The 22,636-nt window shown below is 45.2% G+C and overlaps 1 protein-coding gene across 1 annotated transcript in view; it reads right to left on the reverse strand.

Moving 5' to 3' along the window:
- Nucleotides 1-5,461: 5,461 nt before the first annotated feature.
- The window catches only part of LOC135556887 (protein unc-13 homolog A-like), a 75,478-nt gene continuing 58,303 nt past the window's right edge, over nt 5,462-22,636 (reverse strand). Inside the window, exons 32-46 of the mRNA XM_064990300.1 lie at nt 21,912-22,055; nt 21,715-21,792; nt 21,504-21,581; nt 21,299-21,387; nt 20,916-21,065; nt 20,460-20,583; nt 19,024-19,029; nt 15,623-15,652; nt 14,664-14,720; nt 14,458-14,538; nt 13,516-13,663; nt 11,659-11,715; nt 6,807-6,899; nt 6,467-6,626; nt 5,462-6,267 (exon numbers count right to left, since the gene is read on the reverse strand). Of these exons, the coding sequence (XP_064846372.1) occupies nt 5,979-6,267; nt 6,467-6,626; nt 6,807-6,899; nt 11,659-11,715; nt 13,516-13,663; nt 14,458-14,538; nt 14,664-14,720; nt 15,623-15,652; nt 19,024-19,029; nt 20,460-20,583; nt 20,916-21,065; nt 21,299-21,387; nt 21,504-21,581; nt 21,715-21,792; nt 21,912-22,055 (1,584 nt within the window). The 3' untranslated portion in view covers nt 5,462-5,978. The remainder of the gene's footprint in view (nt 6,268-6,466; nt 6,627-6,806; nt 6,900-11,658; nt 11,716-13,515; nt 13,664-14,457; nt 14,539-14,663; nt 14,721-15,622; nt 15,653-19,023; nt 19,030-20,459; nt 20,584-20,915; nt 21,066-21,298; nt 21,388-21,503; nt 21,582-21,714; nt 21,793-21,911; nt 22,056-22,636) is intronic.

Consider the following 22,636-nt stretch of genomic DNA (forward strand, 5'->3'; position numbering starts at 1 on the left):
CAGTGCAGGTACTGTACCGTAACACATACAACAATAATGGAAATACGTCTAGTCATAAAATGTCAAAAGGCTGTCTGAATTCTCCAGGGTTGTGGTGTGGTCTAGTTACCAGTAGTGTGGTTGAGTTGCGTTCATCATCTCCTCTCTGTTCCATCAGGGTCTGCTGAAGGAGCGTTGCTGATGGACGTGTGTTCACGGTCACGTTCCCCTACCTGCCGCCCCAGACCTCCGCTCTGACCAGCTGGACATCCCAGACTTCCTTAAGATGTGTTTCCTGCAACGGGCCTGAGAGGAAGCAGTAGTTATACAGGTCTTTCCCTGTGGATGACAAGTCTTGGTACTGCTGCAGAAGTCTTTTCTCTGCAGGATATCAAAGTAATACATGAGTAATGTGTGTAATTGTCTTATTTTGTATCAGGCATTACTCCTATCAGTAGCACATATATGAGCACAATATTACTGTTCTTATTGAGCTGTTAGAATGCTCATATGGATTCTATTCTTATCTGTTTCATAGTATTGTTTTTTGACAGACATTTCCTTATCTGTACTAAGATTACAGTATTGCCTGTCTGCAACTAGACATTTCCTTATTGGAGCCTTCCCACCTACCTCAATGCCTACCTATGTGTACATTGGAAACGTGTGCTTAATACATTTAGAAATTGGTAATATGTTCCAGATATCAGAATACATTATTATAATTATACAAATGTAAACATAATAGTGTACATATGTTTCTCACTCTGATCCAAATGGACACAAGGAAAATGAGAGATTTTCTCTAACCTTTTATTGGAAGCAGAAACACAGCAATGCTGCACCCCCCCCCCCCCCCCACACACACACCCCAATAAGAACACCCAGAATAAAACAAAATAGAAACCTTCAGTATAAAAAAATCCTCTCATGCGAGTACTTTGTAACATTCACACATCATCAGCAGTACACACACATACATATATATATATATATATATATTCACAAACCTCTGAAAATGTTTAAAAATAATATTAAGATAAATGAAGAAGACAATTGCCAAATATAACATCAAATAACACGTGCTGGCACAATACATGTTTTTTTCCCATCATGCACTGCTTCCTATGTACAGGGCTGGCATCACTGTGTGGTTGTGTTCGAAGATTGCAGTCGCCGACTGCAGACTGACTGATCTACAAATCATCATCCTAATTAGCTACTCATTATTATCGGTAGATCAGTCAATTGATGCTCTTGAACACGGCCAACGTGTCTACCTATGTGGGCGTGTCAGTGACAGTACCTGCGTGTCTGTACCATGCCTTCGTACCGGTCTGTACTACATACATGCAAACCTGAAAGGGTGCGATTTCCTATTTTACCTCAACACAAGACACTAAACGTCTGAAAGAGAATGGTCTCAGTGACCGAATATACTTGTATCATTGTCAACAGCAATAAAGAAGATATTGTGCCATTCATTGCTACAGCTGTAATACCTGTACAGTTACAGTACAGCTGTCTGTGAGGCTGTGTTTTCAGGGACTATAGACTCCTGTCTCATTAGGTGACTAAGTAGCAGCATTATCACTTCATTCAGTGTAACTATTTCTATATACATTGTCCATATATCTCGTGTATATATGTCTGGTACAGAAGTACTATTTACAATACCCATGATGACGAGTATGTTGTTGATCCTCTCTACGCTGATTCTGTTGACCCTGCTCTCCATGTTGTTTAGCCATTGTCACCCGTTTCAAAACGGCCTTTACACGACTCAACGAAAGCACTCTGTGCTGATAATTACTTGCATTGTAAACATTATACGACTGCTCCAAACCGACTGATCTAGATAGAAACTGTACCGATTAGATAGACTCAAGTTGTACACATGTTTAAATAGGCGAACCACAATCAAAATCTGTGCTTTTTGGGGCTGGACCATCAGAGTAAGTTGTAATTGGTAAAGGCAGCTACTTGCAGAGAGTCTGATCAGAGTCACTGATATCCTGTTGTTTAAATGATACCTGGGGCAGATGGACCAAAGCCCAGGGGAGGGGAAGGAGTGTAGTGGGCTGTAGAGGGAAGGGAGGAAGTACAGTGGGCCGTAGAGGGAAGGGAGGCAGTACAGTGGGCCGTAGAGGGAAGGGAGGCAGTACAGTGGGCCGTAGAGGGAAGGGAGGCAGTACAGTGGGCCATAGAGGGAAAGGAGGCAGTACAGTGGGCCGTAGAGGGAAGGGAGGCAGTACAGTGGGCCGTAGAGGGAAGGGAGGCAGTACAGTGGGCCGTAGAGGGAAAGGAGGCAGTACAGTGGACCGTAGAGGGAAGGGAGGCAGTACAGTGGGCCGTAGAGGGAAGGGAGGCAGTACAGTGGACCGTAGAGGGAAGGGTGACAGTACAGTTGGCCGTAGAGGGAAGGGTGACAGTACAGTTGGCTGTAGAGGGGAGGCAGTACAGTCTGCTGTAGAGGGAAGGGTGACAGTACAGTGGACTGTAGAGGGAAGGGAGGCCGTACAGTGGGCTGTAGAGGGGTGACAGTACAGTGGACTGTAGAGGGAAGGGTGGCAGTACAGTGGACTGTAGAGGGAAGGGTGACAGTACAGTGGACTGTAGAGGGAAGGGAGGCCGTACAGTGGGCTGTAGAGGGGTGACAGTACAGTGGACTGTAGAGGGAAGGGTGACAGTACAGTGGACTGTAGAGGGAAGGGTGGCAGTACAGTCTGCTGTAGAGGGAAGGGAGTACAGTGGACTGTAGAGGGAAGGGTGGCAGTACAGTGGGCTGTAGAGGGAAGGGAGGCCGTACAGTGGGCTGTAGAGGGGTGACAGTACAGTGGACTGTAGAGGGAAGGGTGGCAGTACAGTGGACTGTAGAGGGAAGGGTGGCAGTACAGTGGACTGTAGAGGGAAGGGTGGCAGTACAGTGGACTGTAGAGGGAAGGGTGGCAGTACAGTGGACTGTAGAGGGAAGGGTGACAGTACAGTGGACTGTAGAGGGAAGGGTGACAGTACAGTGGACTGTAGAGGGAAGGGTGACAGTACAGAGGACTGTAGAGGGAAGGGTGAGAGTACAGTGGACTGTAGAGGGAAGGGTGACAGTACAGTGGACTGTAGAGGGAAGGGTGACAGTACAGTGGACTGTAGAGGGAAGGGTGACAGTACAGTGGACTGTAGAGGGAAGGGTGGCAGTACAGTCTGCTGTAGAGGGAAGGGAGACAGTACAGTGGACTGTAGAGGGAAGGGTGACAGTACAGTGGACTGTAGAGGGAAGGGAGGCAGTACAGTGGACTGTAGAGGGAAGGGAGGCAGTACAGTGGACTGTAGAGGGAAGGGAGGCCGTACAGTGGACTGTAGATGGAAGAGAGGCAGTACAGTGGACTGTAGAGGGAAGAGAGGCAGTACAGTGGACTGTAGAGGGAAGAGAGGCAGTACAGTGGACTGTAGAGGGAAGAGAGGCAGTACAGTGGACTGTAGAGGGAAGAGAGGCAGTACAGTGGACTGTAGAGGGAAGAGAGGCAGTACAGTGGACTGTAGAGGGAAGGGAGGCAGTACAGTGGACTGTAGAGGGAAGAGAGGCAGTACAGTGGACTGTAGAGGGAAGAGAGGCAGTACAGTGGACTGTAGAGGGAAGGGAGGCAGTACAGTGGACTGTAGAGGGAAGGGAGACAGTACAGTGGACTGTAGAGGGAACGAAGGCAGTACAGTGGACTGTAGAGGGAAGAGAGGCAGTACAGTGGACTGTAGAGGGAAGAGAGGCAGTACAGTGGACTGTAGAGGGAAGAGAGGCAGTACAGTGGACTGTAGAGGGAAGAGAGGCAGTACAGTGGACTGTAGAGGGAAGAGGAAGGGGAGATCAGAGAGACCTGTCATTACAATCACAGTCATAATATAAGCCAATCATGACATTACAGGAATACATACATTCCTCTTCTGCAGCCTCAACCTCCTCCAGGCAGATTAATCAATAATAAAGGATTCAGGTGGAGGTCCTGGAATGGCACTAGATACAGCATGGTCACAATATGAGCTACTACACCTCCAATGGTTCCCTGTGCTGAATAACCTTCCATGTGCTGCTTCTGAATGTGAGCGCCATGAACAAGACAGCAAGTGTTCGCATACACAGCCCTAGACACTGGTCCTGTTCCCACAAAGCGATCTCAGTCACCATCTATGGCAAGTCTCACTGGAGTGGGCAGGACTGGTACTATAGCCCTTGTGAACAGACCCTGTGTGCACAAAACTAGGACCAGACAGCCTGGTAAGAGGCCATTTTAGGTAAATGTGGTCATGTCTACGTTATGTGTGCCTGCCCCAGCAGAGGGGAAGAAACGTGTTGCCTGACATCATCATTTGACAAGAGGTTGCTATGGCAACGCAAGCGGTAAGAAACGTATCTGTATTTAGTCTCTAAATGCTCTCCTCCACGCTGACACACATCGATCAGAGAGGTTGAAGGAGAGAGAGGGGGCTGTTTTCCAAGGCAAACGAATGGAGCTCTGTTCACACACGTAATGTTTTACGATCAAACGAGCAATAAACCTTCCCAAAATTGCTTTACTTTCATTCCCCGAAGTCAAAGACACTTAGGAAATTCTCAAAGAAACATACTATTCTTCCACTGTATTGTGTTCTCTCCTCTCAATGGCTTTCTGTGATTAACACATTTACACAAGCAGGGAACACTGGTGTAATATGACACACATAAACAGTATATACACACACTCACTCATTTCCTTCTCTCAAACACACACACACTGATGAATCACAGGGCTCAGAGGCTCGTCTTCATCAGGTTTCTCTCACTTAGAAACTGCGACACAGACAGGGACACTCTTTTCAAGTTCAAAGTCTTCATATAGTCTTTAAATATATCATAAATTGACCCATAATATATATAAACATTTCAATCTATATTTAGTCCAGCCTGCTCTCCTATAGAAAACTCCACAGGGGAATTAAGGTCCAGAACATATAGAAATACTATCATAAACCAGTCTGTGTAAACCTTACTCTTTGGAATGGATGAGGCCTAAAAGCCTGATGGTCTGCTGTACACAGTTGGTCCTGTTAACTTGTGCTTGGGGCTTGACGTTATTGATTGATCCATTGGCACTAGTCTAGATAAAGTCTAGATATACAGTAAGTAATAGACAAGAGGTCAAGGCTACAAGATCTTGATCTCCAGGACCATTTAGATACCTATGCATGGAACTAGTCAATATTGGCAGAATCTAGTTCAAATGTGTGATTGGAAGAGCACAAATAGACATGGCCCATGCTATGAGAAATGGAGAGAGGGAGAGATAAAGGAAGACAATATACTCTATCAAGGGATAGTTCGGGATTTTGGCAATGCAGCCCTTCATCTACTTCGTAAGAGTCAGATGAACTAGCGGATACCATTATGTCTCTGCGTCCCGTATGAAGGAAGTTAGAGGTAATTTCGCAAGCCACTTCTAACTAGTGTTAGCGCTAGGTTAGCACAAAGACGTGAACTCTTCGCGCTGTCTCCTCGACTAATTCCACATAAGGAATTCAAGTCTTTGTGCTAAGCTATTTAGCACTGGCTCGCGAAACTACCTCTAGTTGCCTTCATACTGGACACAGAGACATACAAATGGTATCCACGAGTTCATCTGACTCTGGGAAAGTAGATAAAATCCCAAACTATCCATTTAAACTCTCTTTGTGTGAATGTGTTGTAGTAAGTTGGTCTGTTTTGTGACTTTGTTGTGTTTATGAATATATGTATGCAAAATTACATGATTCATTATATTCATAATAAAGATATTGGTGCTTTCAAGACAACCAGGACAATGCCTGTAGATGGTATCACATGCCCTCTTCAATAAGATGTATGAACAGTACTATAGTAAAGAACTGTTTCTCTGTGCTTCACCAACACTCAAAAATCAGGGCAGTAGTTTGGCTTTGCAGTCAGTCCGCATAAGGACTTCCTAGCCTGTAGATGGCGCTGAGCAAATAAAGACTTCTCATCCTCGGCCCTCCTCGGGAGAGCGCTGATCTGACTTGAGCTTGACGAACTCCTTTGCCACGTCGTCGTTGTTGCGCTGGGACAGGATGCGGAAGACGGTGAGGCCCGTCTCGTCCATGTGGACCCTCTTCCCCAGGGGGAGCCAGCACGCCACGCTGCCCCTAGAGGACATGTCCTTCAACTGCATTACGGCTATGCCCACGGTACGGTCCTCCCGGGCGAAGCAGTAGTCCTTCACACACACCTGCAGCTCGTAACACTCTGTGCCCACCTCGTTACTGAGGGCGCTGCAAGGAGAGAAGAAAGAGACTCACAGCTTAGTCAATGACACGGATTCCACCACTTTGGAATGTAGAAGTGTGATCAGGTAAATAGATGAAAAGCTGACAGGATTCCCTCTTTGATATTCAACATGGTCACTTCCAATAAGATGCCACCAAAATCGCAAGATGCTTTGTACCACTGAGGCCAGACTGTAATACTCACTATGTGAACGTTTCGTTGTATTTGGGGGCGTAGCTGTTGTTCTTGGATTTGGTGGCGTACTTCCTCTTCTTGTCAGCAAGATGAGGACCAATGATGTAGATCTCAACGAAGGGACGGAACACCCCTGTGGTCTGCCACCTCAGGTCATTGGCTGCCACCACTGAGACAGAGAGGGAGAGGACAAAATAAATAGATACAGGAGGTCATTTATCAACAAGGTTTTAACACACCCCGTCCAACAAAGCCAAACATACATTTTCTGTGGTATGAGTAACCTTCTGACAACAATTTTTAAGACATGGTAAAATGAAAGATCTGACAGAATTGACTGGACACTGACCTTTGACGGTGACCTTGTGCTCTCCAGTGTTGGGGTGGGTGAAGATCTCCACGTGGATAGACACCTCTCCCACGGCGTCGTCCACACCAGAGCCTGACAGGGACAGGGGCACAAGTCACTTTGTGGCCCAGAGTGGGGCCTCTTTCACTGCTGCAGGCAGGCCAACACTATAGCCAGAATATCTTCCCTTCAGCCCATACTCCCTCTGTACAATAGTCATGATAGGCTGTATGCTTAAGTCTGGCAGATGTAACTGTCTGAGGGTGAAAAAACAACATATTTCATAGGGCTTGAGAGAAGTAGGCTTGTATGAGGGGACAATCAGAGAATGCAGCTATAAGTGGTTTGGGGTTGTAAAGAACTTTTCAGTTAACAGTTCCAGGCAAACTAAATATGAGAAGCATCTGATGTTATTAAAGTTCTTCAGATAATTTCATGTAACCACTCATAGCTGCCCTGTGTCTCTGCCTGCCCAGCCCCAGGGGGTAGGAGCCTTTCAGTTAGGATGCAGCGGTGATGGTAGTGGGAGGCAGGTCAGAGGAGACTGGTAGTGAGAGAGGAGAGGGTTATCACAGTCCTCCTCTACTGCTGCTGGGCAGAGCAAAGTAGGCAAGTAACATGCTGAGATGGATCCAGTCAGATGGACAAGCCCATTCCTTGCCGAACCCTTTACACAGAGCAAGCATGGCAACTAGAGGGACCTTGCTGTGGGAGCAGTCCAGCAGCCCAGTCACATTTATACTGAGGCATGTCTACTCTGGATGGTTCTGACGTAGAATATGTGGACAACTACAAATACCTAGGTGTCTGGTTAGACTGTAAACCTATTTCGCAACAAAGCCTCCTTCCCACAGCGTAACGTGCTGGGGCGGCAGGGTAGCCTAGTGGTTAGAGCGTTGGACTAGTAACCGGAAGGTTGCAAGTTCGAATCCCCGAGCTGACAAGGTACAAATCTGTTGTTCTGCCCATGAACAGGCAGTTAACCCACTGTTCCTAGGCAGTCATTGAAAATAAGAATTTGTTCTTGACTGACTTGCCTAGTTAAATAAAGGTAAATAAAATAAAAACTCATGCTGCCAAACATACCCTCGTAAAACTGACTATCCTACCGATCCTTGACTTCGGCAATGTCATTTACAAAATCGCCTCCAACACTCTACTCAGCAAATTGGAAGTAGTCTATCACAGTGCCATCCGTTTTGTTACTAAAACCCCATATACTACCCACCACTGCGACCTGTACGCTCTCGTTGGCTGGCCCTCGCTACATATTCATCGCAAAACCCACTGGCTCCAGGTCATCTATAAGTCTATGCTAGGTAACGCCCCGCCTTATCTCAGCTCACTGGTCACCGTAGCAACACCCACCCGTAGCACGCGCATCAGCAGGTATATTTCACTGGTCACCCCCAAAGCCAACACTTACTTTGGCAGCCTTTCCTTCCAGTTCTCTGCTGCCAATGACTGGAACAAATGGCAAAACTCTCTGAAGTTTAAGTCTTATATCTCCCTCTCTAACTTTAAGCATCAGCTGTCAGAGCAGCTTACCGGTCACTGTGTCTGTACACAGCCCATCTGTAAATAGCCCACCCAACTACCTCATCCCCCATATTATTACTTACCCTTTTTCACCCCAGTATCTCTACTTGCACATCATCATCCACACATCCATCATTCCAGTGTTAATGTTAAGTTGTAATTATTTCACCTCTATGGCCTATTTATTGACTTACCTCCCTACTCTTCTACATTTGCACACTGTACATATATTTTTTCTATTGTGTTATGGACTGTACGTTTGTGTATGTGTAACTCTGTGTTGTTTGATTTTGTCACACTGCTTTGCTTGATCTTGGCCAGGTCACAGTTGTAAATGAGAACTTGTTCTCAACTGGCCTACCTGGTTAAATAAAGGTGAAATATTTTTTTTTACTAAAAATGTCTATAGAGTGCTTGTTATCTTGCGACTACAAGGGGAATTGTGCCCAGAAAGCCAACAGGATTTGAACTGCACTTGACCAGGGAATGTGTGTACCTCTCCACACAACACAGGATAGCCTTGGGCCTGGATTTGGCCTCTAGGGCTAGGAGTTCTTCGTTCCATGCTGATAGGCCTGGGGGTGGTGAGCGTTAGGGGGATACACGCAGGGCCCTGTCGCGGGCTCCAGTCAGGCACGGACATCGTTTGTCTGGGAGGGAGGAGAGATGATGGTGGAAATTGTAGGTAGGTTGGTTGACTGACTTTCTTTCCCTAAAATGTGAGTTTGTAATTATATATGTCTTAATCAGTGGTGACTGAAAAACGTTAGTGTGTCGGTGAGTTCTATAGGAGGGCAAACAAGTTCTTTCTCTGTCCAGGGGCATGATGGGACTGTCAGTCCTCAAGTCACTCAGAGGGTCAGAGGGTGCAGCACAAAACTTTTTTATTTGGAATGAAAGCAAGCTAAACTGATTATAATTAAACAGCTGCACAATACAGTACAAATTAGAGGGCTTCTTTATTGGAGAACTGTGTGTGTCTAAATCTCTGAGGAGGAGGAGACATGAAATCAGACCCCCAGAAAGTCCCTCAGCTCTAATATACACTACCAGTCCAAAGTGTGGACCCACACACTCATTCAAGGGTTTTTCTTTATTTTTACATTGTAGAATAATAGTGAAGATATCAAAACAATGAAATAACACATATGGAATCATGTAGTAACCAAAAAAGTGTTAAACAAATCAAAATATATTTTATATTTGAGATTCTTAAAAGTAGCCTCCCAGCTTGACAGCTTTGCACAATTTTGGCATTCTCTCAACCAGCTTCATTAGGTAGTCACCTGGAATGCATTTCTATTAACAGGTGTGCCTTGTTAAAAGTTCATCTGTGGAATTTCTTTCTTTCTTAATGCATTTGAGCCAATCAGTTCTGTTGTGACAAGGAAGGGTTGGTTTTCAGAAGATAGCCCTATTTGGTAAAAGACCAAATCCATATTATGTCAAGAACAGCTCAAATAAGCAAAGACAAATGACAGTCCATCATTACTTTAAGACGTGAAGGCCAGTCAATCCAGAACATTTCAAGAACTTTCAGTTTCTTCAAGTGCAGTCGCAAAAACCATCAAGCGCTATGATGAAACTGGCTCTCATGAGGACCGCCATAGGAAAGGAAGACCCAGAGTTACCTCTGCTGCAGAGGATAAGTTAATTAGATTTAACTGCACCTCAGATTGCAGCCCAAATAAATACTTCACGGATTTTAAATAACAGACACATCTCAACATCAAATGTTCAGAGGAGACTGCGTCAATCAAGCCTTCATGGTCAAAATGCTGCAAAGAAACCACTACTAAACTCCAATAAGAAGAAGAGACATGCTTGGGTCAAGAAACACGAGCAATGGACATTAGACCGGTGGATATCTGTCCTTTGGTCTGATGAGCCCAAATTTGCGATTTTTGGTTCCAACTGCCGTGTCTTTGTGAGACGCAGAGTAGGTGAAAGGATGATCTCTGTATGTGTGGTTCCCACCGTGAAGCATGGGGGAGGAGTTGTGATGGTCTGGGGGTCCTTTGCTGGTGACACTGTCAGTGATTTAGTTAGAATTCAAGGTATTCTTATTTAGAATGCTACCACAGCATTCTGCAGCGATACATCCCATCTGGTTTGCACTTAGTTGGACTATCATTTGTTTTTCAACAGGACAATGACCCAAAACACACCTCCAGGCTGTGTAAGGGCTATCTGACCAAGTGCTGCATCAACCCAATTGAGATGGTTTGGGATGAGTAGGACAGCAGAGTGAAAGGAAAGCAGCCAACAAGTGCTCCTCATATTTGGGAACTCCTTCAAGACTGTTGGTAAAGCATTCCTCATGAAGTTGGTTGGGAGAATGCCAAGAGTATGCAAAGCTGTCATCTAGGCAAAGGGTGGCTACTTTCAAGAATCTCAAAAATAAAATATATTTAGATATGTTTAACACTTTTTTGGTTACTGTATGATTCCATATGTGTTATTTCATAACTTTGATATCTTCATTATTACTTTACAATGTAGAAAGTAGTAAAAATAAAGACAAACCCCTGAATGAATAGGTGTGTCCAAACCTTTGATGGGTACTGTACCCTGACAAAGAGAGGGCCACTGCTGATTTTACGAAGGGAGGGGGAACTGTCACCTCCTGTCACTGCTGGAGGGACCTGCCCTGGGGAGGGATGACTGGCCACTCTGCGTGCGTGCGTGTGCATGCATGTGTGTGTGTGTGTGGGGAGCAGAGTGTATGGTATGGCAGGGAGCCCTTCCAGACAAACTGATCCACCTGTCATCATCACTCCATCGTTCAAAAAGGAGGGGTAAACAAAATAAACAAAACAGAAATCCCCAACTATGCAGGAGACTGACCCTGTGGTTCAAATAAGATACTCTTTCAAACGGTCAGTCAGAAATGAACACCCACCCACTCACACACACTCCTTTTGTCCAGTCATTGTCTGACTCACTCACTCACTCACTCATCGTTTTGCATGCACAGTCTAAACGAGCCATGGGTCCTCTATGACGCATGCTGATGACTGTCTCTGACAGAGCATGAGTCCTCACAGTCTTATAATGTGGTTCCCTTTGTCTGATGGCTACCATGCCTTAGCAGTTTCAGGTCATACGTACATACGTAGTACATACATCATGTGTGTACTGTATGTCATACGCATGCACATATGAATGTCCTATGTCGGTGTGTGTGTGTGTGTGTGTATATTGGGATAAGGTTAAGGTTGAGCAGGCAGGAGGGTAGTCTGAGGATGCGTATGCGTGTGGAGGTCTGGGTTCTTGGAGGCCTGTTGTTTTCAAACCCTTAGTGTCCACATACCCTTCTCTGGATACACATCATCACTAGCCGTGAACTTCAACCCCTTCCTGTGGAAAACTAGTGGACAGAGTGGGTCGAGGAGGAAGAAGAAGGATAGAGAAAATAGAAGAGACATGGAGAAATATAAAGAGTGCAGAGAATCAGAAGAGAGTCAAAAGAAAGTAAAATATATTCAGATATAGAACTTATGTTATCCTGTTATCTGTGACGTCTAATTAAGTTTTCATTTTAATTGTAATTATTTTTACCCCCTTTTCTCCCCAATTGGTTACAGTTACAGTCTTGTCTCATCGCTGCAACTCCCGTACAGACTCGGGAGAAGCGAAGGTTGAGAGCTGTGCGTCCTCTGAAACACAACCCATCCAAGCTGCACTGCTTCTTGACACAATGCCCACTTAACCTGGAAGCCAGCGGCACCAACGTGTCAGAGGAAACACGGTGCACCTGGCGACCGTTTCAGCATGTACTGCGCCTGACCCGCCACAGGAGTCACTTGAGCGCGATGGGACAAGGGCATCGCTGCCGGGCCAAATCTTCCCCTAACCCGGACGACGCTGTGCCAATTGTCCGCATCTCCATGGGTCTCCCGGTCACGGCCGGCTGCGACTCGAACCCAGAATCTTTAGTGGCACAGCCAGCACTGTGCAAAGCCTTAGACCACTGCGCCACCCGGGAGGCTTGTCTAGTGAAGTTACATCGTTGTCATCCAGTGTAACTCCTATCAGTCTATGGTGGTCACCATTCACAGTCTATGGTGGTCACCATTCACAGTCTATGGTGGTCACCATTCACAGACTATGGTGGTCACCATTCACAGACTATGGTGGTCACCATTCACAGACTATGGTGGTCACCATTCACAGACTATGGTGGTCACCATTCACAGACTATGGTGGTCACCATTCACAGTCTATGGTGGTCACCATTCACAGTCTATGGTGGTCACCATTCACAGTCTATGGTGGTCACCATTCACAGTCTATGGTGGTCACCATTCACAGTCTATGGTGGTCACCATTCACAGTCTATGGTGGTCACCATTCACAGTCTATGGTGGTCACCATTCACAGTCTATGGTGGTCACCATTCACAGTCTATGGTGGTCACCATTCACAGTCTATGGTGGTCATCATTCACAGTCTATGGTGGTCCACACACACACAGCTTTCCTTCCGGCTGTGCCATTGCTATGAAGTGTGGTTAAACATTCTCTAAAATCACAGATGATATTTATTCTAATTACATTTCAAATGATCATTAATTTCCCGCCAGAGGCGTTCAGAGACCGTGACAATGTTTCCACCACCTAATACACCATCACTGTTATATCACGGGATGAGGAGGGATGAGAAGAAAGAGGAGAGGAGAATCTCTCGTTAATTCAATCTCAAAAACCTGTCTGATCACATAACGCGTTTCTCTTTAAGCTCCCGGAGAGCCTGAATAGAGAATGAAATGGTTTTATAACCCGGAGAGAAAGCACCCCTCCAAAGCAGTTGGTTCTGCTCTACAACACCACTGAAATATTTAACAGGAAATAAAAGTGGTTTCTGGGAAACTCTGGAGTAACCACAACACAGGATATGTTAGAGAATGTCTCTGATACATAACAGCACAGAAGGCAAACAAGGACACACGGAGCTATGGCATCATATTACACTCAGTAAGTGGCCATATTACACACATCAATGTCCATTAAGCACAGTGAGAGAGAAACTGACTGTACCTGAGGTGGAGGAGAGAGGAAGGAAGTAAAGAAATGGAAGACTTGAGAGTGAGGTGAGAAGAGGCAGAAAGAGATTGAGAGAGAGAGACAGAGAGCAATAGAGAGAAAGAGGGGTTGGAGAGGCACCCTACCTTGTGCGATCTGAGATGCAACAAAGGTCTTGATGAGTTTGTCTGTGGCCTGGGTGTAGAGGGACAGGGCGTAATGTAGAGACAACAGGTCAGGACTCTTCTCCAGGAAGGTCTTTTTCAGACCCACCCCTCCAGCATGGAAGTATTGCTACAGTAAGGCAGAGAGAGAGAGAACGAGGGAGAGAAAGAACGGGAGAGAGGGGGAGAGAGAGAAAGAGAGGGAAAGCAAGAGGAAGAGAGAGAAGGAGGGAGACGGGGAGAGAGAGAGAGAGGACACAGAGTCCGACTATAGTCGTTTCCAAACTAGGCTGAAGTGTGTTGAGTGTGCACTACAAGACCGACACCCGTATGTCCTTGAAATAAATGACATGCAGATACATTTCAGACATTATACAGACATTTCAATCCTAATACTTCATTTTTCTGAAAGCCACACCTTGACGTTTCCTGATACACGACTATGTTAGCACACTATGGTTTCGTACTCCATAGGCATACTATACTCAGGCAGAGTAGTTGCCATTGGCTCACTGACAAGCCCTTATTCAAATGACCATTATAAATAAGCCGCATTTACCTCAGCTTAATCTGCCTTAAATCACACGACACAGGAAACCTTCACAAACTGAATCACAGACCTGTCTGCTACAGTTAGACAGGACATGGCTGGGAAAATGAGTCTTTCATACATCTTGAAAATCATTTCTCTAGATTAGGGTTGTTTAACTGTACTAGCCTAAAGCCAACACTTTTACTGACTTCAATGGAAGGCCTAAAATTACCACTCTATTCATAATACAGTACAATATGATGTATATTTTAAAAAGTCATAGTTAATCAGGTCAAAGTGTGTGTGTTTGCATGTTTGTGTGTGTGTGTGTGTGTGTGTGTTTGTGTGACTGTAGCTTAGGTTCAGGAAAAGACAGTAGTTTTGGGTTGTACCTTGATGGTGTCCAGGGCCAGTTCTATCACAGCACACTGTTTAGGGGACAGGGCTTTGGCCTCCTCACGACCCATGTGCTCCTGAGAAACAAACACATAGACAGGTTAACAACACAAAGAAATAACTCTTAAATGCAGATCGTATTAAATACAGAACTCCTAAATGCAGACAGTAGTAATATGGCGCGAGACAAGATGTGTGGTACCTTTATCTTGGAGAGCTGTCCCAGCTGCTTGGCAGCGTTGGAGATGAGCTGAGTTCCCTAGAGGCGAGCAGAGGTAAAAACAGAGGGAAGAGGACTTCATTATGATCACGATGCAGGGTAGCAGTCACGTCATGTCACAAAAGACGGACAATTGTCACATTCACACTCCAAAACTCCCTCAACACATTACAGGACTTTCAGAAATACTAGCTGTCATATTAGTCATCATCTTTTTCACGCACACACACACAGAACACAGGACCTCAGCTTATTGTAAGTAAGAGCACACACATGCAGAGACACACACACGCACACAATACACACTCACACAGACAGTAAATGCAGAGGTTCAACCAAGCCAGCAAGCCCACAGCCTTCGCAGTAGCACTGTGTGATATATCCTGTATCTATGACGACTCAGTGATACTCTGTTAGCAGAATATACCACTAAGTGCCCCACACAGCACCCATCACTCTGCAGTTACATCTTATCTCTAAGAGAACACTCTTCAAATAGAGAACAGACAAAACAAACAAATCATTATACTCCTACGAAAAGACAACACCAAGAAGGGTTCCACTCTCATCTCATAAATGTGGCTTATCAAATAATTTATACCATCATGGATGTTCAATGCAAGTTGGTTGAGGAACAGCGGTCATGCTCAGGCAACGAGCAAACAGCAGTCCTGTCCTTTGGGGTGTTTGTTAGTGTGCTAACGGTGTGTACTGTAACGTCAATGATCCATGTGTCCAATAGTAGTTGGGCTGTGTGGAGGCTCGGATACAGGTAGCTCCAGGTACGTCTACAGGGGGTGGATTACAACAGACAGAACTGTACGAGAATCTGGCAAAGAGGAAAAGAGAGAAAAGATCGCTTCCACTGCTTTGAATATGACAGACAGGCCAGAAAAAAACGGAGAAAAGAGATATTGAGCTAGAGTGGGTTTAGTCCTTACATCACTGTGACAAGCAAGCTTCACCCTCCCCTGTAAAGAGAGGACATTGGTTAATACTTCAGGAAGGGTCCTGTCCCCACAGTTTGATTGGCTGACTGACTAATGGAGCGGACATCTTAGTAACTGTCCGTCTGCTAGGCTAATGGATATGGTTCAAAGCCAATCAGTCCTAATTTCGAATGAGTCAGAATGTAATCCAGCAAAGTCTACAGATCAAAATCGATGGATCAACATAACGTAATCCAGAGGTCTATGTTTTGTCGTTGTCATGTTGTCATCATTTATCATTGAACAGTCTTGGTAATGAGCCCATTCTAGCTTCAGATAAAGACGGAAGGCCACTGATGGCCAGAAACATCTCCACCAGGGAGATCAAACATTGAAAAAATATATATTTTTAACCTCTCTGGGGTAGGCGGGACGCTTGCGTCCCACTTGGCCAATAGCCAGGGAAAATGCAGAGCGCCAAATTCAAATAACATACTATAAAAATCAAACTTTCATTAAATCACACATGCAAGATACCAAATTAAAGCTACACTCGTTGTGAACCCAGCCAACATGTCAGATTTCAAAAAGGCTTTTCAGCGAAAGCACAAGATGCTATTATCTGATGATAGCACAACAGTAAACCAAGAGAGAGTAGCATATTTCAACCCTGCAGGCGCGACACAAAACGCAGAAATAAAATATGAATCATGCCTTACCTTTGACGAGCTTCTTTTGTTGGCACTCCAATATGTCGCATATACATCACAAATGGTCCTTTTGTTCGATTAATTCCGTCGATACATATCCAAAATGTTAATTTATTTGGCGCGTTTGATCCAGAAAAACACAGCTTCCAACTTGCGCAACGTCACTACAAAATATCTCAAAAGTTACCGGTAAATTTTGCCAAAACACTTCAAACTACTTTTGTAATACAACTTTAGGTATTTTTAAACGTTAATAATTGATCAAATTGAAGACGGGATGATCTGTGTTCAATACAGGAAGACAACAAACTGACTCTACTTTTCGAGTCATGCGCCTCTCTCAAAATGTCCACTTCAAGTGACACTCATTCAAGATGGCCGTACTTCTTCATTACACAAAGGAATAACCTCAACCAATTTCTAAAGACTGGTGACATCCAGTGGAAGCGGTAGGAACTGCAAACAAGTCCCTTAGAAATCTGGTTTCCCAATGAAGACTCATTGAATAGACAGTGACCTCAAAAAAAAAAATCAGAATGGTTTGTCCTCTGGGTTTTGCCTGCTACATAAGTTCTGTTATACTCACGGACATGATTCAAACAGTAACATATAACATATACTAATAATATACATATCTTATATTCTGGGGATGAGTAGCAGGAAGTTGAATTTGGGCACGCTATTTATCCAAAAGTAAAAATGCTGCCCCCTATCCCGGAGAAGTTGTGAAAAAAATTCTAGTTATTCTAGAAAAGTAAGTTAAAAAAAACAGCAATCCAGATGTTACAGACTAGGGACGATACAATTGAGAAAACACAACAACATTTAAAGCATTGAGAGGGTTTCTCTGCTGTAGAGCAGCAGTGGGTTCTCAGACATACAGTAACAGTCAACAGTTTGGACACACCTACTCATTCAAGGGTTTTTCTTTATTTTTACTATTTTATACATTGTAGAATAATAGTGAAAACATCAAAACTATGGAACAGCACATATGGAATCATGTAGTATTTTGAAAGTTTGAAAGTTTCTTCAAGTGCTGTCGCAAAAACCATCAAGCGCTATGATGAAAATGGCTCTCATGAGGACCACCACAGGAAAGGAAGACCCAGAGTTACCTCTGCTGCAGAGAATAAGTTCATTAGAGTTAACTGCACATCAGATTCCAGCCCAAATAAATGCTTCACAGAGTTCAAGTAACAGACACATCTCAACATCAACTGTTAAGAAGAGACTGCGTGAATCAAGCCTTCATGGTCGAATTGCTGCAAAGAAACCACAACTAAAGGACACCAATAAAAAGAAGAGCCTTGCTTGGACCAAGAAACATGAGCAATGGACATTAGACCGGTGGAAATCTGTCTTTTGGCCTGATGAGTCCTAATGTGAGATTTTTGGTTCCAACCGCCGTGTGTTTGTGAGACGCAGAGTAGGTGAACAGATGATCTCTGTATGTGTGGTTCCCACCATGAAGCATGGGGGAGGAGGTGTGATGGTGTGGGGGAGCTTTGCTCGTGACACTGTCAGTGATTTAGTTAGAATTCAAGGCACACTTAACCAGCATGGCTACCACAGCATTCTGCAGCGATATGGCATCCCACCTGGTTTGCCCTTAGTGGGACTATCATTTGTTTTTCAACAGAACAATTGACCCAAAACACACCTCCAGGCTGTGTACAGGCTATTTGAGCAAGGAGGAGAGTGATGGAGTGCTGCATCAAATGACCTGGCCTCCACAATCACCCGACCTCAAACCAATTGAGATGGTTTAGGATGAGTAGGACTTCAGAGTGAATGGAAAGCAGCCAACAAGTGCTCAGCATATGTGGGAACTCCTTCAAGACTGTTGGAAAAGCATTCCAGGTGAAGATGTTTGAGAGAATGCCAAGAGTGTGCAAAGCTGTCATCGAGGCAAAGGGTGGCTACTTTGAAGAATTGCACACTTTTTTTGGTAACTACATAGTTTTCATATCTTCACTACTCTATTCTACAATGTAGAAAATAGTAAAAATAAAGAAAAACCTTTGAATGAGTAGATGTGTCCAAACGGTTGACTGTTACTGTATGTCTACTGTATGTGTGTGTCACCAGTACTAACCCCCACTTCTGGTATAGACCAGCGATGGTGAAAGTATATACCTTAGTCATAATAGCATAGCGATAAGCTATCATTCTACAACAACAAGACATGGAACCAAACCAGGACAGATCAACACAGCAGGCCCGCAGAGACATACTGGGAGAATTACTACAGAGGAGTTGGGATAGGGGCAGGCACCAGGTATTACGCCACAACGTCAGAGTCACACAGAAAGGGAGCCCAGGAACAAAATGCAAGAGAAGAACAAGGCAACACTGGGGGTGGGGCAGGGCAAAGGGCAGTAGGAGGCAGGGGGGCGTCCGATTGGTGGGTTCGTATGGGGGAAGAGTGGGGCCTTCTCTGAGTCAGTCAGGAATGCACCATGCAGCTAGCACCTCAGAGAGAGAGACAGAGGTGGAGGAGGACAGGAGAAGAGAGGAGAACAGAGAGAGGAGAGGAACAACAGAGCAGGTGGAAGACAGAGAGACAGATAGGAGGAGTGAGGATGTGGGGGACAAAGGGGGGGACAGTTTGCAGCCACATATAGCAGAGGACTGACCACCCTTCACTAACCAACTGTGGGAAAGACAGACACAATGACACGCAGGATGTGCCGTACTTACAATCATCTGTGGAGGAAGAGCAGTGGGAGTAGGATTTAATAACCAGATAGGAGGGTCAGTGATGCTGCACGGAGCCCCAGATCAATCCTCCAAGCAGCAGTAATACACATATCAAATGGATAGGAGAGAGGGACAGAGTGACCTACAGTACTGAGACTGGTACTGGAACACCCCCTCTGTCTCGGCCCCTGTGGTACAAACCCACACTCGGCGGGTCTAACTTATAGAGATACAGGGCAACCATGCTACGATAGAATGGTGTGAGGCTCTTTTGTTACCAAACAAAAAATGACAACAGATATATCAAAAGCACAATAAATATACCGGCTGCTGTCCAACATGAAAGGGTCAACAGTTGTATCAATGTCAATGTTGAGTTGGAAGTAGTTGAGTTTAGATGTTAGTTTGTGACTAGGAGCACCATCCTGGACAACAGGGTTAGAATGACATTGTCCACTCCTTCCCATTTCCACTTTTGGGTTTCACCAAAATCTATGGAGTGAATGAAAGACTGGGGTTCTTTTTGTATGTGGCCTGGGGGCTGGGGAGAGGGGCATATCAGGCCCATCATTACTCAATAATCACTAATCAGATCTATTATTATACAGCATCTTATAATGTAGACAAAATGTCTGCCATCTATCTCAGCCCTACTTCTTCCCTGTCTAATGACTGTCCTGGCTGCTCACTGTGTGCGTATGTGGGAGAGTTTGTTGTACTAAATACTGTACTCAGAACAGATCAAATATTCATTATAAACTGGGTGGTTTGAGCACTGAACGCTGATTTTCTGACAGCTGTGGTATATCAGACCGTATACCACGGTTATGACAAAACTGTTAGTTTTACTGCTCTAATTACAGTATGTTGGCAACCAATTTATAATAGCAATAAGGCACCTCAGGGGTTGTGACATTATGGCCAATATACCATGGCTAAGGGCTGTGTCCAGGGACTCCACGTTGCATCGTGCTTAAAGTCAGCCCTTAGTCGTGGTATATTGGCCATATAGCACACCTCCTCGGCCCTTATTGCTTAAATATATCTCCATCACATACCACATATCAGAGCATGAATCCCTTGAATAAAAATAACTCTGATCTGTGTTGGTTCTCATCCCATACTGAGAAGTGGTTTGTGCCTGTGTAGCAGTTGGTAGTGTGGGCTGTGTGTGTGTATCAAAGAATGTGTGACTACAGGCATGTGAGTGTTTGTGACTGCGTGTATGTGAGTGTGTGTGACTGTGTGCATGTGAGTGTATGTGACTGCAGGCATGTGAGTGTGACTGTGTTCATTTTGAGTGTACGTGACTGCAGGCATGTGAGTGTGTGTGACTGCGTGCATGTGAGTGTGAGTGACTGCGTGCATGTGAGTGTGAGTGACTGCGTGCATGTGTGCATGAATATTTGCATGCTCAGAAGGGTGTGTGTTCGTACCGTCTGGTCGGTGAGAGGGGGCAGGACGATGGTCCTCTCCATAGTGTTCATCACCAGTTTCCACAGCTCCTTCAGAACACGTTTCAGCACCGTCTTCTCACAGATCTTCGCAAACAGCGTCAGGCTGACAGGAGACAGAGCAAAGGTAGAGGAAGGAAGGAAGGAAATAATGAGCGACAGAAGGGAGTCCAACAGCGCACCAGTCAAGAATTGACAAGAAATGGTGTTCAAACCGAAAGAGAAGAGAGAGAGATGACAGAGGAGACACACAGAGAGATTAAGAGATGAAGAAAAAGAGAAGGAAAGAAAGAACAAGATGGAAAGATGTGTTAAAAGAGAGAGCGACAGGGATAGGGAGCGGGAAAAAACGGCAAGATTGAAAGAGACTGGAAAAGAAAGAAATAGAGACGACAGCCAAAAAGGGATTAGCAACATTACAGGACAACTCTCTCTCACTTGCTGTCCAGGAAATCCATGATAGGCTCCAGAACATTGTCAGCATCCTGGGCCACACTGCTGCAGTTGTTAGCTCCCACGTTGGTCCCCTTCACCTGGCCAAGGATGTCTCCCATTTGCTTCACATTGTCTTCAATCTGTGGCTGAAAACTACACACACACACACACACACACATAAACACACGAGACATAGAAAGTGACACAACTAATATCTCAGCTGAAGTGACATAAAAAGGTTAAATGTCATCATTTTGACATATACGGATGAGACTACGTAGCAAGGAGAGAAAGGCACTGTGATATTAATGAAATATATAGTAGATGGAATGGCTGCTTGCTGCCTCTCTGTTGTCTGACAGTCCCCACCAGTGTGCCCAGCTCACCTGACAGAAAAGATCCTGCTGAGATCATCCATCACAGTGTTTAGCTTCACCTGCAGGTCTTTCAGGAAGTCACTGGCCTCCTTGCACAGCTGAAACACACACACCAATAGATACATGTACACACACCCGTCCACGCACACACAAACGCACACCCGTCCACGCACACCCGGACGGACAGACGGACTGATACTGGGGGAAAACTCACATCCTTTCCTCCCATGGCCTCAAACATCCTCTCCAGTTGAACTCTGAGCTGCTGGATGTTGTTGATCAGGATGCATGGCTGCAAACAACACAAAGTCATTGTCCACTACACTATCAAAATACCACACATTTTCATTGAAATGCACAAACACTACACTATACTGATCCCATCCCCACCCAACATGTGTCACGTCCAGTGATTGGGCACTCACCACTTTCTCCATGTTGACGTAGTTAGCAAAGCACTTGGAGATAATGTCCGAGTAGGATATGAGAACATTGCCAATTGTCTGAGGAGAGAACAGGAGGAGATAGGAGTATGTCAACCACTGTCTCTGTGACTAGGCTCAGCTTACCATCATGAAGCCATGAATGAATTGGCTATAGTGTGTAGAATACTGTAGTGTACCTTGGCGAAGCGTTTCATGCAGTTGCCTATGATCTGGGGGTTGGGACACTCCAGCTTGCGGATGATCTCAAAGCTCTGGTTGAGCTGAGAGAAGACATCCACCACGGAGCAGGAAAATAGAGCATGCTCTGAAGTCACCTGGAACTGTAGCGGGAAAGGAGAGAGAGAGAGCATTAAGAGAGAGATGGGAGGAGAGGAGAGAGAGACTGGAGAGAGAAGGAAAAGAGAGGAAAGAGTTTTCCTGAGCACAGCTGAAAGAGAGGAAGGAAGAAAGGGGAAGAAATAGAGGAAGAGGAGAGAGTGGTCCTTAGCAGAGAAGGGGAGAGGAGTAGAGATACCATTATGATTGGAGGACAGAGGCCATGGATTGTTAACATCAGGGGAGAGAGACAGGGGAGGAAGAGAGAGAGAGTTGGTGTCTGGCCTGCTGGACCACTGAGCTTTGAGAGAGTAAATAGATATGCTAGTTGTCCTGAGGACCACGAGGGTCGTTTGCAGCCAGACAGCAGTCCAGACAGATGACCGGGTCAGGTGGGTCTGTCTGTCTGTCTGTCTGTCTGTCTGTCTGTCTGCCTCTAATTGGCAGACAGAGGTGAGTCTGTGGTGGCTCCCCCAGGTGCTACTGGGTAATGAGGGAAGGGCAGCTCCCATTGGTTGGGAACAGAGCTCATTAATCCACAGGCTGGTACAGTCAGACTTTATCTCCCTACCGGAGAAGAGTCTGC

The sequence above is a fragment of the Oncorhynchus masou genome, chromosome 15 (genome assembly GCF_036934945.1).
Source record: "Oncorhynchus masou masou isolate Uvic2021 chromosome 15, UVic_Omas_1.1, whole genome shotgun sequence".
NCBI classification, from domain to species: domain Eukaryota; kingdom Metazoa; phylum Chordata; class Actinopteri; order Salmoniformes; family Salmonidae; genus Oncorhynchus; species Oncorhynchus masou.